We start from the raw sequence: 12,622 nt of genomic DNA on the forward strand, positions 1-12,622 counted from the left end.
ACACATTAGTACCATGCACCAGCAAAAGTAAACATTATAACAGACAAATAGTGTGGTTGACTTATCAGTGTCAATGACTGTGACGTTGAACAAACTGAGCTGGTACTTTTATCTTAGAAAGTCATGATTCCCACACAGCACATCTTGTCGCCTTTCTGGGCCTCCACCCTTCAGCATGTGCTGTGATGATGTTCCCAGACGTCAGTAGATGTCGATCACAGAAAGTTGGAGGAAACGTTAGCACGAGTGAGTACACAGGAGCTGTCTGACTGAAAATTCACATCTGCTGTGCTAATTTTGACACGGTAATGCCATGCTAACCGCTCTGTGAGGCTGTGCTTAAGCAAAGCAGCGCTCCCAGTTCAATGCTAGGTATTTGGCAGTGAAGGTATGTAATTTCCTTTTTTAACCGTAGCTCTTGTTCAGTGCTTGTTCCTGCATGGAGGTGTTGCAGCGGGAAACCCCAGCTCCCCAAGACAGAGCACACTCAGCTCACCTGCAACAGTGCTGCCAGGTGTCAACCTGTGACATTACCGCAATAAAAAAGCATTTTTTCCATACTGGTAATGCCTGAGTGAGAAGTCTATAAATAGCTTGAATGCTGGCTTGATTGGATTTGTCATTTCTTCATTTCTAGTTTAGACTTGGGCTGTTCTAAAGGAGTTAGTTTCTGATTTAAGATGTGTCCTGGAGTGGTATATTTGGAGCTTTGTCATCTGTTATCACACTCTCCCTCCACTCTTAAATATAATACGACGGCTGTAAATAAAACCAAAATTGCAAATGAGACTAATTTTAAACTTAGTGTACTCTGCATTATTCAGAAACTTCAGACGCTGTCCTAAGCAGCATCAGCAGCGGTGGAATTCTTACATGGCAGAGATAAGGACAGACTGGTCTGTTTGTCAGTGCATGGGGCCCCTTAAGGGCCCGGAGAATCTGATGTCCACACACTCTTTTTCTCCTGCACTCTGACATTTTCTCAGCAGTATGAGGTTACATACGAGGGCAAAGACATCTACATCATCAAGCCCCCTTTTCTGTGAACAAAACGGCCTCTTACTCTTGTTTCTGGTGACATCAGGACAAAATGTCAAAAGTTCCCAAAAGGTTGCCTGCAAAACAAAGTATTCTCTAAATGAGAACGGACAGGAGCTAGTATTTTTAGATGACCTATGAATCACTTGCTATTTTTATCTGCAGTTTCTGTTTAGTCCGCTGACCTGTGCCCCGTTAGGTTCTTACTGAATTTTAGACAGGGGCAAAGAGCACAAAGTGTACTCAAGTACATCCCCGGGATTACAAGCGTACCAGGGTGAGAGTTTGTAACCTGCAGTGGCTGCAGGCTACTAGGGTCACAGCCCACCCATCGGAAAGCGTCACAAAGGCTGAGGAGGATGCATGTTCCCAGACAAAAAATAGACAGCTCCAGAGCCTGAACACAAAACAGGAAAACATTCGCAGACAGGAGAGCAATGAAGAAGGGTAGCCTGTATGAGAATAGCTAGAAATCTATTGATAAATGTGATACATGCAGAAATGTGATGGGGCCAATAGAAAGACAAATCAGCTCACATCTTGCTCATAATGATCTGAACTTTGAATCAAAAGATATATCTAAGCAGAACCGGAAAGATTACAACTACAATCCTCTCTTGCATACTTGATTGCAGCACAGTCCCTCAGGAAAAAAAAAGGTTATAGGATCTCTGAAAAGGCAGCCATTGTTTGTCATCTCCAGCAAAATGACTTTGTAAAATTGAGAGGAAGAAAGGCAAACCACTGGACCAATGTGATAGCAGCCCCTGAAAGTTGAGAGCACTGATGCATGAGTGAAAAGCGCCTTATGTCAAATATAATTGTCCTGCCCTGAAAAACAAGCTAGCGATGTCCGATTTGATTCCCTCCTGTTTGGCTCAGGTTACTTCCTGTCTGCTTTAAGCACTATGACAATGAAGCTCCCGGGGAGACCCTGGGACCCTCCGATGTCTTTGTCCACCAAGGAGCTGAATTTAATTTACCTCTCATTTCCTGTTCTTTAGCCATGTAAGCTAGGGGTGGCTATGTGTGTCGGTCAACCACTTTGATCCAGACAAACTATCTCTCCAACTTTTGGTTGGATTGCTGTGAAATTTCATACAGATATTCATCATTCCAAAAGGAAGAATCCCTCTGACTTTGGTGATCCCCTGACTTTCCATCAAGCGTCACCAGCATGTTGAAATTTCTCTTTGTCCAATACTTTTGTTTATGACCAAATACCCGCTAAACAAATTACATTCCCACAAGCCTCAGCTGTACTGTGCTTAGTTGCTAATTGGCAAACGCTATGCTGATTAGATGCAATCACCCAGCAGCGTGAAGCCAAAAGATGCTAGGAAGTTTGTCATCCGCCAGCACCTGTCTACCTGTCTTGTCCACATTCATCCCCTCGATCTTATCGGTCTTGACGTCTCCTGAATAGACCTGACGTTCATTGTAGTCAAGTGTGAGGCTGTTGGGGTCAACCTAGATGTGTTGACCATCACCAATCACTCCATACTATCTAGTTAAGCAGCTATGTTCTGCTAACACACTAGATGGTGGTCATAGCTAATATTACCAGCTTAACAACAATATGCTAAAACTATTTTAGAAGCATTTTTTGTGATATGTCTTGAAAATCTCTTTACTTCCCAACCGCAATCAATAAATCAAATATTCCAACAATAAAGAGAAAAAATCTGATATCTGTGGTTGTTGTCAACCTGCCTATCAACCTACATACTGTAGCGGTTATTTGTATTCCAATAAAAGTGTAAATAGGCATAGCAATCCTTTTCCTCTTTTTATAGCTCGTCTAATTTTAGGATATTAAAGTGTTTAAATTAGTGTTCTTCAATAAACCATTTTGTAAAGGAGGGTTCCCATTCCAGATCAAACCTGACTCTACCAGACCACGGACAACTGCCATGACCACTCAGCCCAAACTGAGCTCCTCCAGACATACAGATCTGAAGTTATTTATCTATCTTATTTAAGTTATTTTTCTTACTGAAAACAAGTAATTTCAAAAATGTCTGCATTTCCGAATGCCAAATCCGGATTCAGCTCCACCCCTACTTCCTACCTGCCAAGCAGCGCACACTCTGTCTATGCACTCAGTCTTCCGCAGGTTGGATAGACAAAATAGAAAGTTTGAATGTCAGGCGGGCAGTGGGATAGGAAGTGACGGGGCTGCATGAATTTCAGATGGAGATAAAAAAAAAAAGAGAATGAAAACAAACATACGATCATCGGATGATTGCCTGCAGTGGACAATGAAAGAGATGCAATATAACTCGTAGACGAGCAGGGAGATGGGATACTCATTAGTTTTGTGGTGGAAATCAAACAGGTGATGGGCAGTCCTGCTTACCATTTACTGTTTAGTCTGCTGGGAGGGGCTTAGGACAGAGAGAAAAGTGGGGAGAGCTGCAGGAGGAGGGCTATATCTTTCAATTCTGACGTTTGGGGTTTTTTCGGGGATGGGGCAGGTGGGATGTCTTCAAGAAAACTGCCTACTCCAGCTTTAAGTCATTGTTCCTCACAGAACTGCTAGCATGGCTACAGATATCTTTTTTTTTTAAGTTTGAGGTAAAATTTTCCTTTTGACATCAGATGTTAAACTCAAACACAGAAATAAACTAGTGTTAACAAACCTGTTCTTTTATTCTAAACTCTATGACTAGAGGTGCATGCAGGCAGGATGGAGCGGCTGAACGTCTCCTGTGGAAGCTTGTCATACTCTCTGCTACTTTGCTCTGCTGTCCAGAGCTGTTGGCTCCATGCTGAGATGTCTGCAGTGGCCCTTCTCCTGGCTTTTCTTTTGCCCGTTGCTGCTGGCCTGGAAGCATGTCCAGCTGTCCCATCATTCTGTCAGCACCGCTGTCTCCCTCAGCCCCAGATTAAAAACGCCAAAGGGGCCGCCAGGAAAAGTGGCTCGCCCCGTCTCTCAGGACTTATGTCAAAAATGTTTCAGTCCTCAGGTAATTTGCTACAGTCTGGGATCCTTTCACTATTTACTTCAAAGAAACTCGCAAAGAGGGGGACACAGAGAGAGAAATGAAAGGGAGGAAAAATGATATTTAGTTGTGGGTAGTGACAGATCTACATTCTTGAGTATTGACATGCGATCTGAGTGAGGAGTCCTCCTCTTCTTCTGGTGCAGGGATGCTGACGGAGTCTGCACCAGTCTGCAAATCTGACTGATAAAAAGCAGTGTGTCCATGGACTGTCTTTTTAAAATAGAGCTTAGTTAAACAAATTGACTCAACTCCAAAAGAATGCACAGTCAATCCTATGCAAATAGACACCATACTTAACAGTTATATGTCCTCTCTATTGTTACAAGTTTTGGAAAATCACAAACAGTGACTTTATTGAGCATTGTATGATAAGGTTAATCATGTTTGACACTTTTTAAGATATGAACAAATAACAATGATTTGAATAAGGTTGAATAACATCTGACCTGAGCAGGTACTCTGATAGGTAGGTAGGCCTAAAGTGTCTGAATCAGTCTGAAATGTTCTTGGAAATGTACACTCATGTCTTTTATTCAAATGTTGGCAACAAAAGTGAGTTCTGCCCTCTGTAAGATAATCCTCTGCTGTTGGACTTCAATGCAAACTGGTTAAGACCTGTGGAATGAGGAAGAGAAATTGGAAATGTCAGTGCAATTAAATGCAGGCTTGGTAAACCTCACAGGGAAGTTTGTTTTATTCATGTGGATTTGTCATAGTTGACTTAGTATAAGCTACTGAATCAGTGTAAATTGTGTTATTTACAGTAGTTTGAACCAAAAATTAGACATGACACCCAGATCTGCCAAGTGTAGCAGTAGATTTCGTGTTTTCAGGTTGTGGATGTTTGTGTCAGAGACAGTCATGATCTGCTGAGCTACATACCAGCAAAGCACAGTGTGCACTTTTGCTGTTCAGTGTGTAGTCTATATGTTTCACAAGTGTGCACATGCGTGATGAAAGTGTTTGACATCGGTCCCGTCTCAGCATTTGGATTTTTGAAATGCACCAACACGAAGGAATTCACAGATCCTCAGCAGGCCATGACAGACCTGTGACATCTCCGCAGCACAACATCTCCACTTTACCCCAAATCAGGAATGCATGGGCGCATTCACTGCAAACAAAAAGGTGATTAAAGAGGGTAACAGGATCAGCTCTAATCAGTGTGTCCTGAGTAAATGCCAGGGAGTTTTCAACCATTGTCAGGTCACTCCAAAGAGGTGATCTCTTTCTCCCCGGCGTGAGGGACCTTCTCTGCTTTCATAGAGTGATCAAAACATGCAGAGGGACTGTGGGGAGAATCGAGCTCCAAATGACGTGCCTGCCCTCTCATTTCTCTGACAAAGAACAATGGTCGCCTCATAAGTAGGCCTAATGGCACTCGCACCGGCTTCTTCAGCGCAAAGGGGAGCTAAAAGGGGGGGAACGATAACTATTATCCAAAGACATGTACTATCATGTGATAAATTCTGTTTTCTCAAGCCAAATCCTTCACTGCCGCCCTACGGAAAATATTCAGGGCTTGTAATAGAGATTTGATTATCAGATAAAAAGTGGGTTGAGCATTTATGCAAGGCTGAGAGACAGATGGAGAGAAGAATGATGATGTGAAGGCTCATGCATCTTGGGCCTATCGCTGATGGAATAGCTCAATGACATCCTTTATTTAGCTGAAATGACAGCTCCTTTTATTATCCCTATTTTGAGAGGTCAGGGAGGGATAGATATCATCTACTCTGCTCCTCGACTACGCTGAGTCAGTGCTGCCCTCTGTTGATCACAACTCAAACAGCTGCAAAACCTCTCGGCTTTGGGGTGCTTCTCATTCTTTCTCACATCTTTTCTGTCCCATATTAAGATTAAGTTTATCACCAGGTGACCAGGTGGTGTGTTTAACACGAGAAGAGGACATAAACACACTTCACAGTCGAAATGTTGTAAAGGACATTCTCCACCTTTAGGATGCTGGAGAGTGTGATGCGTGTCCTCCCAGTTAAGCTGCTGGTCAGAGGAAACAGACAGGCTAAGATGAACAGGAAGTCCTTTGATTGCTGAAGCTGTTGATTGGCTGCCTGGGAACGTTATGTACAGGATGGATTAGTGAAACTCTCCTTTCATTCATCACCTATTTATCTCAGACCCTCCCGACTGCTTTGAAAATGCTCAAAGTGCTCAGTGGAAGGAAAAGCACAGGTGTAAACAATAAAATGAATGCTGGCTCACTGCCATGACTGACTGGGACACTACAATAAATCTGAGTCACTGTTAATGTTAATAGTAACCAAACAATGGGTGGTGAAGCAGTTGTAAAAGTTACAAAGCATAATAAAACTCTTTGTTGGTTGATTGGTTTAAACTGTATTTCTTGACTTAATAAAGGCTGTGTTTGGAAGCTGATCCTCAAAGATTTCAAAGTGTTTGGAACTTGAAATTATAAAAATGTCTCCAAGTCGTCTCTTTAATTTTATAACCAACTTATTCAAGCAAAATGGAAACTTTATGTTCATGCTGATATGTTGCATGTCTTATTCATGGTTGATGCCTATGCAAGCTGAATTTATTACCATCATATAAAAGAAAAGCAGAGCCAGCATGGTTACTTTAAGTGTGCATCTTCTACACAGCACTGTCCACAAAGACATAGTAGCTATCTGATATGGGACGAGTTGATTACATATTAAGTCTGCAGCAGTACTGTTGAGGTTTTCAGCTTCTAATGAATTAGTCATGTCACTTATAGACATGATACATACACCCAGACAGAGTACACAAAACAATATTACCATCATCTTTTTTTAAATAGTTGATCAATATTTACTCCCGGTGGTTACATATATTTACAAGAGACACATAAAATGACCAAACATGTAATTATAATAAAATATAATCAATGGGTAAAAAGGTTGAATCTACATTTTTAACTACAAAGCCACCAATTCTATATTGTTTTGCAGACATTGTATCTGTAGTGATCTGTAAGTCACATGGCTGATTGATGGAAACTGGAACTGAAGATAGACACAAAACATTAGATGAATAAAGAACAGAGAAGAGTTGTGCAGCATAATTAACTTCTGCACATTACATAAATATGTTACCACAGAAAAAATGTGGGGATCAGGTTGATAAACTGCCGCATCTGCTCACATTTCCAAATGTCCCCATTCTATCTGCTGTTCTGTGATCAGTGAGGATCTCATATTTTACTCAGTACATTTATATTGTGTAAGAAATTCTGTAAACAGCAGCTAACCACTAAGAGCACACACAATGCCTAATAAGAACCATCTATGACTTTTTAAGACAAAAGATATCACATTCCAGCCTTTCTTATGTCCAAATAGACTCCTGAGTGACTCATCAAAGTTTGATGAAACAAAGGACAAATGTCTTCTTAATCCAAAAATGAAAGACAGTTTGTCTCTACAACTGTCCTCCTGTAAGTCATGGATATTCACTTCTTACTGCATGACTTTTTGGCACGTGATAGCTAGAAAATCGCAGATGTAATCAAAAACATTAACGACGTTTTTGCTCCATTTAGCTGTGCCTGTGATTGGCTCACTGAGATGTGATCAATGTTAATGCTATTAGTTCCACTTGTGTGTGTCCTGCTATTAAGAGTCACAGCATCTGCAGTGAAAAAGGTCATGATACTACAGCCTGCAGCCTTAATTAAACATTTTCTTATTTTATTTAATTCCACTATTCTTAATATGTAGTAAATCAGTTCTTTTTATGAAAGAGTAAATATCATAATGTTCTTGTAGGTTAATATAAACCCAAAAAATGATGAGAGACACAATTCTTTTTAATTTTTTAGCAGATTTAGATTTATTCACAAGCAAAATACAAAATATAGACAATTTTAATATTATATATACACTGTACATTTCAGGCATGGAGAGGGATCCATCCTTTCACCCTGTTGTTACAGTTAGTCCCCACTAGAGGGCACCACTCTTCTTGGATTTTCAGTCTCTTCTCCATCTTCAAAACCAAGGTCTCCACATGAGTGAGGGGACAGATGACCCTTCCCTCCTTGCGGGGTGTGGGGGGGGTCTCAGTGTGGTGAGTGAGGGGAAGTGGGCGACCGTGGGTGAGAAAACAACAGGAGCGGGCAGGGTGTGCAGGGACTGCGGAAGTGTGGAGAAAGAGGTGTTGGAAGAAGGAGGTGACAGGCAGGAGGGGAAGGAGAAGTGACAGGCAAATGATGGGAACGGAGGAGAGTATGTGGAGAAAGAGGGGGAGAACCAGGGGGAGGTGGGAGGGGAGAGGGTGTCGTGGCACGGTGTGGAGCAAGACTGAGGCTGAGGGGGGGAGTGAGACAGGAACAGTGACCTGTGAGACCCTTCTTTGCTCTCAGATGTGCAGATGACTGCTGCTGATGTCGCATGTGGCATTTCAATAATTGTATGGCTTGAGTCTGTAGCAGAAGATGAAGGAGACGAGGAGGATGAAGAGTCCTGTCCTGAGCTTGTGTTGCTCGGCTGCTGGTTCTCAGCATGATGTTTAAGTCCCTCGATCAGGCTCGTCCTCTGTGCCGGTGTGATCTTGTGCATGTAGCTGGCCAGCTGAGCCACACACTGCTGAAAACCTGCACTCTCAATGTTGAGGTGAGAAGGAGGACTGGACTCTGACTGATGAAGGTTTAACACAGGAGTCTTCATCTGACCATAAGTGGCATCTGTAATAAATGAGGGATAAAAAACATATGATACTTTGCTGATTTGCTGCTGCAAAAGTGGAATATTTCTGAACAAAAATACACATTCTTACAGAAAAATGAACTATTTTATTTGACTGACCATTGCTCAAGTTCTTCCCATCTGTCCATTTCTGAAGATAATCCACAACCAAGTCCAGAATCTCTGCTTTCTCTATTTTAGGATTCTGCAGCCGCTGTTGATGATAAACGTTTAAATATGGGGGGGAAATACACGTCATTACTGTAAGATTATGGTTTCTGTAAATACATGTAATTGGCTGGATGTGATTTCTTTGTATGACTCACTGGATCGGCTGTATAATTCAACAACATAGTTCTCAGTTCCGCGAGACTTTTATTTATTCGATCTCTTCTCTTCTTTTCCACAGCTGGTTTCAGAATCTATAAAAGACATAAAACAGTGTTATATGAGCATGATACAGCTGTGGTCACACTTTTCTGATCAATAACAAATATACAATATATGCATTTTTCCAGCTGTAAATCTTCTCATATAAGTTGTAAGAGATTCTTTTTCAGTAAAAGTGCATTAAGGAGTTCTGAGTGGCCATGTAAGAAAATCTTGTTGGTTATCATGTCTGCAGTTGTTATAATAAAGGCCTTGCCATCAAGTGTGCACTTATAAATGCTAATAAGATTAATGGATTTTGGTCCAAGTGCTCTTCAACTCTTTACAGGAAGATCAGAGGTCACACTGTCTTTTTGAGCAGTGTTGGGGAGTAACTAGTTATATGTATCGGCATTACATAATTTAATTACAAAATAAATGTAACTGTTATCCGTTACAGTTACTGAGAAAAATTTGTAATTGAATTACTTTTACTTATGAAAATGTTGATGATTACAAAGGAGGTTACATCTGAAGTCAGTCTTTAAGATTTTGCTCAGGAGGGTTTTTTCCTCATTCTTTAATATTTAACATGTTACTGAACTATATAAGTACAGAATACATATATTGCTGTTTATAATTATTAGAAAACAATATTTTTTATTATTTTGTAAGTAAATCATGACATGGGCTTAAATGGTTTCACAGTACCAATAAGGCCCATGTCATTTTTTCATAAAATATCTTTATTTTATATTCCAAAATCTACATAAACTAATGAAAACATTTTCAAATGAGAGAGCTTTTTTTTTTTTTATAAGAAATGATCTCCCTTATAAATCATGTCAGTATCCATGAAAAACACCTGAACTTAGCTGTTGGTGCTTAATGGCTACACTTACCCTAACAGCTGAAAACATTCATTAGAAAATTAGAAAAGTAATCAAATAGAAAAGTAATTAGGGTTACATTACTTTGATTAAGTAATTGAAACAGTTACATTACTTATTACATTTTAAATAGTGTAATTACCAAAGTAACCTTCCCAACCCTGCTTTTGATGGAGACTTTCTGATCAAAAAAGAGCTAAAAACACAAAGCATTTGTCCCTTAAAAGGAGTATGTTGTACAACCTGGAAAAGCATTAGAAAAACGCTTGAACTTTAAATAAGGCATGATTAGGGCCCAAGCACCAAATAGTGTTAAGGCCCTGGTTTTATTTTTACTTTTAAATGTTCATAGTATAAATGATGTTCTCACCCTTTTTCTGCTCTTGGTATCATCCACAACTGGGTTTTGTATTTTCATGGTCATGTCGCAGTGTTTGGTCCAGACTGAGAGCTGCAGCAGAGGAAGAAGCCTCCTGACGGCCTGCTGGACATTATAAGCAGACCTCGTGCTGCCTCTGATTGGCTGACAGGTGTGAGTGACGACACTTAACCGAAAATGGTTTTATTGTGGGCCTTGGGCAAAAAAACGAAACTAACTTTAAATTCAGATCATTTAATTGTCTCTTTATTATGTAAACCGACAAGGAGAATTTAAAGCCACATGAAAACCTGAATTATCTCCAGTTATTTTAGACAGAAAGGGCAAGAAAGTATTAGTTTTATATTATTATATATTATTTGTGAATGGTTGATGTATATTTCAAACTTATAACATCTTTCACACACTTTAAAGCTGTTTGATTTGATGTGCATATTATACATATAAAGTATAAAGGAAGTAAATAAACACGATGTAATCAGTCATATTATATCCACACACGTATTATCACTAATTTAATTTAAAGCTAATTGTAAATGTTGTGGTTACTTCATCGTTCCCCTCAAAATGCCCCCGTGAAGTGAGACGATGGGAAACTATGCTTTTTCCCGTGGGAAGAGAAATGAAGTGAGAAAGTGAGCAGCCATGGCTTTTATGATGTGTGAGACATCAGCACTTTGCATTAAGTGATGAAAAAGACCAAATGACACCACACCACGAATGTTGGTCCAAAAAAAGAAGATTATTTTATTTAACTACACCATTTAATCTAAGCATATGGGTGAAAACTGCAGTCTAATGAAACGAATAAATTAAATATATTTTTCAATGTGAACCCACAAACTATAGCTAAAAGCATCCTATGGGAACTGAGGGGCCAAAGGGAGCAGGTCACGTTTGGCTGCTGATGTGATGAAGTGTGAGGATGATGATTACACCTGAGTGTCAAGTGTGCTGCCTCGGGTCAGCTTCATACCTGATGTTTGCACTTCTCACACAAGCGCTTTAAAAACAAAAAACACACACACATACAGAGAAAAGTTCAAACCAGTTGTTGACTTCACACACAACCATGTAACTGATTTCTACTCTTTTTGTCAGTGTGGCTGATACACACGAGGAGTCACGATATTACAAGTGAACGGTCCATTTCTCCCCCAACAAAGGCCACATTTCCACTAATTAGTTTCCATCACAGGCTCAGGCGAGCACATTATAGGACTTATTTATGGGGCGGGTCCACGTGGCTTAAATCCTTTACACACTTTGCACACATACACACGGTATATTTTTGGTATCATTAATATCCACATTTGTTCACTATAATGATCCTAACATCACATAAGATTTTAACCATTTATTTTAGGACTCTTCATGCTGACTTAATGATCATTATATTCCTTAGAAGCAAGAAAATTACAAAAACACATTAAATATGTGTTTATCTAAAAGGCCACATTGTCCTCTACTTTTCCCCACAAAAAGATGCCTTAAGTTAAAGATATCTATTGTTGATATCTATTGTTATAAAGCTTCGCTTCTCACTGGGCTGCCATAGCTACCAGCAGTGATCTCTGAGCCTCCACTAATCGCCCTCTCTTTGATTTTAAACGGAAGTATCATTGCCTCTGAAAAGCCACTTAATCTCTGCGGGATGCCCATGATCCGATCATCCCAGTGTTATCTCCACACTTTAGCCTATTATGGGGATCAGAGTGACCATAAATGCAGTGCAGAGAGAAAGCTACCCCACATCCCAAAGCCCAGTCACCTCTCACTCACTTCTCCATGCATCCTCTGAGATCACCAAGAGGCAAAATTGTGATGAATTGTGAGTATTAATCAGGATACACACACACACACACACACACACACACACACATGATCTTGTGTAATCCACAAGAGTCCTCGTGCAGGTATTTATGAGGGACCACGCCCTCTAAAGACAAACACAACACGAGCCTTGAGGTGTGAATCTGGCAGTTTGGTTCAGGCAGGTTTGAGGGCAGTGTGTGTGTGTGTGTGTGTGTGTGTGTGTGTGTGTGTGTGTGTGTGTGTGTGTGTGTGTGTGTGTGTGTGTTTGTGCGCGCGCGTGTGTGTAGGGGGGATGGGGGTCGATGGTTTCAAGTCAATAAAATAGAAAATGTCCCTTCACCAGTTAACTTTCATTCTATCATTATCTTTGTGGGAGTATTAATAGCATTTATGGATGATGAAAGCATGCCAATTTTGGTATCAGTCCCTTGAAAT

General features: G+C 40.4%; 1 protein-coding gene across 1 annotated transcript; it reads right to left on the minus strand.

Moving 5' to 3' along the window:
* Nucleotides 1-5,066: 5,066 nt before the first annotated feature.
* On the minus strand, nucleotides 5,067-12,034 carry LOC133985637 (hairy/enhancer-of-split related with YRPW motif protein 1-like). The gene is made up of 8 exons (XM_062425292.1): nucleotides 11,918-12,034; nucleotides 10,364-10,516; nucleotides 9,061-9,156; nucleotides 8,855-8,948; nucleotides 8,532-8,682; nucleotides 8,093-8,474; nucleotides 5,258-5,457; nucleotides 5,067-5,160 (listed from the first exon to the last, which is right to left on the minus strand). Exons 1-8 carry the CDS (start codon nucleotides 12,032-12,034, stop codon nucleotides 5,067-5,069), a joined length of 1,287 nt encoding a protein of 428 aa, XP_062281276.1.
* Nucleotides 12,035-12,622: the final 588 nt, after the last annotated feature.

Source organism: Scomber scombrus, chromosome 9 (assembly GCF_963691925.1).
Source record: "Scomber scombrus chromosome 9, fScoSco1.1, whole genome shotgun sequence".
Lineage (NCBI taxonomy): Eukaryota > Metazoa > Chordata > Actinopteri > Scombriformes > Scombridae > Scomber > Scomber scombrus.